Source organism: Heteronotia binoei, chromosome 21 (assembly GCF_032191835.1).
Source record: "Heteronotia binoei isolate CCM8104 ecotype False Entrance Well chromosome 21, APGP_CSIRO_Hbin_v1, whole genome shotgun sequence".
Lineage (NCBI taxonomy): Eukaryota > Metazoa > Chordata > Lepidosauria > Squamata > Gekkonidae > Heteronotia > Heteronotia binoei.
The window spans coordinates 165,602,006-165,608,005 of NC_083243.1; the positions used below are offsets into that span (position 1 = coordinate 165,602,006).

General features: G+C 41.0%; 1 protein-coding gene across 1 annotated transcript in view; it reads right to left on the reverse strand.

Moving 5' to 3' along the window:
• Positions 1-5,599, reverse strand: part of LOC132588774 (bestrophin-1-like) — a 31,766-nt gene extending 26,167 nt beyond the window's left edge. The window contains exons 1-3 of the mRNA XM_060261206.1: positions 5,466-5,599; positions 3,431-3,590; positions 1,065-1,159 (exon numbers count right to left, since the gene is read on the reverse strand). Of these exons, the coding sequence (XP_060117189.1) occupies positions 1,065-1,159; positions 3,431-3,582 (247 nt within the window). The 5' untranslated portion in view covers positions 3,583-3,590; positions 5,466-5,599. The remainder of the gene's footprint in view (positions 1-1,064; positions 1,160-3,430; positions 3,591-5,465) is intronic.
• Between the last annotated feature and the right edge of the window lie 401 nt (positions 5,600-6,000).

Sequence of the window (6,000 nt, forward strand, 5' to 3'; positions counted from 1 at the left end):
AGGCAGCTAATATAATATCCATTCTAAAAAATTAGAATAATCAATCCCAAACCCAGCAAGTTAAAACACGCTACAGCGAGAACAAAATAAAATTTAAAAAATTAAGAGGGACCTCTACATACAAATGTTTAAAACTAAAATTCAATGTCAGATAATACACAATTTTTGATAATGTTATATGGCCTCTTTGATTATGACTGTGAGCCGCCCAAAGACCGTATGTAGAGTGGGCGAAATACAAATTTAAAGTCAATAAATAAATAAATGAATAAATAAATCTTAAACTAGCCATAATGTAGGACTTTAACATGTCTTAATATAGCCTTGAAAATACCACACAACCCCAAAATATCTCAGATGTGATGCTTTAGTAAGATGGTTCTCTTGGAACATACTTTATGAAGTGACCATCCTTTATGTTGATGTGAGACAGAGTTTTCATTAGATTAGTGTTTTAGTATTTTGATTTCTTTATTTGTGAAAAATATTTATACTTTGTCTTTCAAAAGCAGGATATTCAGGGTAGCCAACAAAGGTATGAAAACCACATATAAAACCAAGACAATAATGAATATAGTATAACCAGGGCTTTTTTTTGGTAGAAAAAGCCCAGCAGAAACTCATTTACATATTAGGCCACATCCCCTGACATCACCAGTGCCCCACTTTTTGTAGAAAAAAGCCCAGCAGGAACTTATTTGCATATTAGACCACACCCCCCGACACCAAGTCAGCCGGAACGGCATTCCTGTTCAAAAAAAAGCCCTGAGTATCACAGCCAAATTGGCAGCATGTCTAAATAGGAAAGGCCTACGCAGGACTAATATAGTAAATGTTTTCCAGAATAAAACATTCCCAGTCTGCCATCTGAAGACCAGCAGTGATGGGACAAACCACCCTTGTATGGGAATTCCATTATTTTGTTGCCACTACTAAGAAAGCCCTGCCAATGCATTCATCAATTGCAGCTCAAATGTTAGATGAACAGGGAGTGGAGTCTTCATGGAAGATTGCAAAAGAACAAGTATGTTCTCATACAGCTTCATATTGTTATCAATTCTTACCTAGCACAAAAGATACAGGGATCAGTTCAGCATAGCTATTGCAGTATAGAGCCAGCTTCTCAAACATCAGCCTTTGGCTTTCACTCAGAATAAACCTAGAATAAAAGGGAAATATTCCCAGTTTCTAAACTGTAAGAAAGATTATTCATTGATTGAAAATATTGAACTTGGACTCTTGGCTGCCTGCACAGACCATTCTGCATAATCAGTTGATATGTTTTTGCTCAATAAATGCACATTTGTTTCTATTTGTTGTCTTCTTGTATAGCACTTCTGTTATTATGGACATCACATTTCCTGTGCACTAATCATAATACTTTCTTCTTGGGACAAATACATTTACCCCAGGTAGTAACATTGCTCGGCTCTGTGTGCGATAGCATTTGCGTGGGTAGACAGTGGAAATTTTTTGTGGGTAGCATGCAAACTAGGAGCCTTGTGGTGCAGAGTGGTAAGCTGCAGTACTTCAGTCCAAGCTCTGCTCACGGCCTGAGTTCAATTCCGGCAAAAGTTGGGTTCAGGTAGCCAGCTCAACAATTTAGTGTCATCCGCAAACTTCGCCACATCACTGCTCACTCCCAACTCTAAATCATTAATGTACAAGTTAAAGAGCATGGGACCCAGTACCGAGCCCTGCGGCACCCCACTGCTTACCGTCCTCCACTGCGAAGACTGCCCATTTATACTCACTCTCTGCTTCCTATTACTTAGCCAGTTTTTGATCCACAAGAGGACCTGTTCTTTTACTCCATGACTCTCAAACTTTCTAAGGAGCCTTTGATGAGGAACTTTATCAAAAGCTTTCTGGAAGTCAAGGTAAACAACATCTATTGAGTCTCCTTTGTCCACATGTTTGTTCACCCCCTCAAAGAAATGTAACAGGTTAGTGAGGCAAGATCTTCCCTTACAGAACCCATGCTGAGTCTTCCTCAAGAACCTGTGTTCATCAATGTGCCTACTCATTCTGTCCTTGATAAGTTTCTACCAACTTTCCCGGTATTGAAGTCAGACTGACTGGCCTGTAATTTCCCGGATCGCCTTTGGAACCCTTTTTAAAGATGGGGGTGACATTTGCTACCTTCCAGTCCTCAGGAACGGAGGCAGATTTCAATGAAAGATTACAGATTTTTGTTAGAAGATCCACAAGTTCAACTTTGAATTCTTTCAGAACTCTCGGATGTATGCCATCTGGACCCGGTGACTTATTAGTTTTTAATTCATCTATCAGTTGTAGGACTTCCTCTTTTGTCACCTCAATCTGACTCAGGTCTTTCAACACCCCTTCCAAAATTAGTGGTTTTGGGGTGGGCAAAAAGTTCTCATCTTCCACAGTGAAGACGGAGGCAAAAAATGCATACAGCTTGTCAGCCATTTCCCTATCCTCCTTCAGTAATCTTTTTACCTCATGGTCATCCAAGGGCCCCACTGCCTCCCTGGCTGGTTTCCTACTTCTAATATATTTGAAGACATTTTTATTGTTGGTCTTTATGTTTTTTGCAATATGCTCCTCATAGTCCCTTTTTGCCTGCCTGATCACAGTCTTGCATTTGATTTGCCACAGCCTGTGTTCCCTTTTATCAATCTCACTTGGATTGGTTTTCCACCGCTTAAAGGAGTCCTTCTTACCCTTTACAGCTTCCATTATTTTGTTTGTTAACCATGCAGGCCTTTTCTTATGCCTGTTTGTGCCTTTCCTAACTTGTGGTATGTATTTTATCTGTTTATTTAAAACAGCACGAAAGCTTTAAAAAGAAAACTCACACTTATACTAAGGCATCAATATGCTATGATTGTTTGACAATTAATTTCCTGTGATTCATACAACTATATTGTTTATTTACAACCATGCGGCAAGGGGAGAACAAGGATTAGTGGTAAACATATTTTTAAAGGCATCTATGATCTCTTGCGGCCCACATATGTCATTCCTGAAGAGAAGCACATTTAGCCAGAAAAGAGGGACGGGAGCAATGTTCCCTCTAAGCTGTGGAGTCTTGTGAGCAAAAATTCTACTTTGTGAGCTACTGGCTTTTTAGTTGTGAGCTATTGCCTTTAAAGTTGTGAGCTATTGGATAAATTAGTTTGCTCTAGGGCCATTTTTCCGGAGCGGAGACAAAAATCTGTGAACTGGAGGCTAAAAAATTGTGAGCTAGCTCCCACTAACTCAGCTTAGAGGGAACACTGGACAGGGGTACAACTCTCCTGCTCCTCTTCAAGAGCATCTATTATATCTGGGTGTGATATTGAGTTATTATTACTGAACAGTCACTTCTGCAAAGATTGTGTGCAAAGTATACTGGTGACAGGATTCCAGTGATTATACAGAGAGGCCCTAGAGATATATGTCAGGCTCAGGAGATGCTCACCTGTAGACAATGCTGATGCCAAAGTAGAAAGAGATAAAGATTAAGAACTCGCAATAGAGGAGTTTGTAGATGCTCCCTTTCCATTGGAGCAGAAGCTGTGAGAAGGTGCCTAGGTGAGCATCAGCTACGCGGTAGGTATATGTCACTGTCATCACAAGTCCTGCTAGAAACAAACAGCATGATAAGGACTGAGGTGCTCTTAAAGAGACAAGGGACCTTAAGACCTTAGCAGCTTGCAGAATAGAAGAACTCAGAGGAAATGATTGGAAGTACTATGTTTCAGTTGGCCCCAGGAGGCTTCCATCCTATTAGCAAAACAGTCTTTTCCAGAAAATGAAGGAAATCCAGATTATAAATGCACAGATAAACAATTTATGTGCATTTACAAATGTACCTTTGGACAGCTTTAGCATGTGTTTGTAGTCAGGGCTTTTTTTGTAGAAAAAGCCCAGCAGGAATTCATTTGCATATTCGGCCATACTCCCTGACACCAAGCCAGCCAGAACTGTGTCCCTGTTCGTTTCTGCTCAAGAAAAGCCCTGTTTGTGGTACTTCAGAAATCCAGAGCTGTTGTTATTGTGGATGGGACACAGAGCTAAGTTATGATAAGACTACATCAAGGCATTTTTGACTAATTTCGGAGAAATTTAATAACAGGTAAGACTAGAACTGAGAGAAGGAAACATGAGGAAAGATTAAAGGAGGAAAAAGCACACCAAGAAGAAGGGAGCGGGGTGAGATGTCCATAAACATAATTTGTTAAGAAATACCGTAACTCTTGGGCTGCTGCCCAGGAGATAGTTTACACATTAAAGGGAACGTTAAAGCAATGTTGATCCTCAGAAGGATCTTGTCTCCTTGTACCAGAACATCATCAACAATCGTGTTTAGTGCTGAGCTTAGCTGGTGTGACTGGGAGGGGAGATGCCAAAGGGACAGGGAGTAAAGCACAGCAGGGGATGAGAGACTCTTTCTACATCTTCTGTTGTCCATTTTCTGTGGTGCATGGAGTACTCCCCGCAGAATGGAATGTCCAAGGTGCAAGCATTATTGCTGAAAGACAATGGAACCCTAAGGCACATTTCTGATCATGTAGGTTTTATAATGTCAGTATAAGGTGAATTTCCTGACTCAGTCATGTCACTGCCTGGGGTTGCTCAACATGATGGACAGTCCTTACAATATCCTGATGTTTTTTGCGCTGTATCTCTGTCCACATGTTTCCTAAAACTTATTCCAAGGAAGGAAGGAAGGAAGGTTATATACAGGGCTTTTTTTTTTTTTTAGCAGGAATACACAATAACATAGTTCTGGCTGGCTTGGTATCAAGGGGTGTGGCCTAATATGCAAATGAGTTCGTGCTGGGCTTTTTCTACAAAAAAAGCCCTGGTTATATATTGGGGTGGCCAGACTGCAGTGTAGGAGCCACATGTGGTTCTTTCATACATATTGTGTGGTTCTTGAAGCCCCTAGTGCCGTATTGGTTGATTTGGAAAATATGTTTTTCTCTTTAAATCACTTCTCCAAGCCAGCTGGCAGCTTGGAGAATGCAATTAAAGTTAAAGTTGCTTTCTTTCCCCCTCCCCATCTATTTTCCTCCCTCCCTCCTGTCTCTCAAACATCTGTCATGTAGCTCTCGAACATCTGATGTTTATTCAATGTAGCTTTTATGTCAAGCAAGTTTGGCCACTCCTATATATATAATACTCATGGATGGCTCAGGCCTTGACCAAGCATGCTATGTACTGAACTGTTAATTCCTTTCATGCCCAGAAGTGGTTCCTGCATATCTGATTGAGCTGAGAGCAAGAGAATGGCCAGCATTATCTGAGGCTGCCATTTGGTAATTTTGCAATCTGATTTAAAAAAACACTTGTCCTCACGATTGGTGTACAGGAATTTAACACTTGAAACATTTTGCATTCATGAATACCTAAATGGACAGTGGTTTCCTTCTCTTTCTCTATGAATGGCAATCACGTCAGTCAGATCAGCCATACTACTTTCATTTCTTAATCTAAACAACTCTGCTTACCTCTTCCATAAGTTTTCCACAGTGAGGATAAGAGCAGTTTGGGGATGATTAGCGGGAAAACAGCAGGGGAAGAATTCAAATGGCCTTATCCTCAATGTATTGTTCTCTTCCTTGAATTTGCAGCCCCAAAGACTATATTCAGTAAAAGGAAAAGGCCTGTTTGGATTGACAATTGACATCAGTTCTTGGATTCTGAGATAACACATACATTCTGCATTGTTACCACATCTCTGGTAAACATACTGGCACTGATTGAACTCTCTCTTTTTTTGCTGTCAAGTCACAGCCAACATATGAAGAAGATGAAGAAGAAGAGATTGGATTTATATCCCGCCCTCCACTCCGAAGAGTCTCAGAGCGGCTCACAATCTCCTTTACCTTCCTCCCCCACAACAGACACCCTGTGAGGTGGGTGGGGCTGGAGAGGGCTCTCACAGCAGCTGCCCTTTCAAGGACAACCTCTGCCAGAGCTATGGCTGACCCAAGGCCATGCTAGCAGGTGCAAGTGGAGGAGTGGGGAATCAAACCCGGTTCT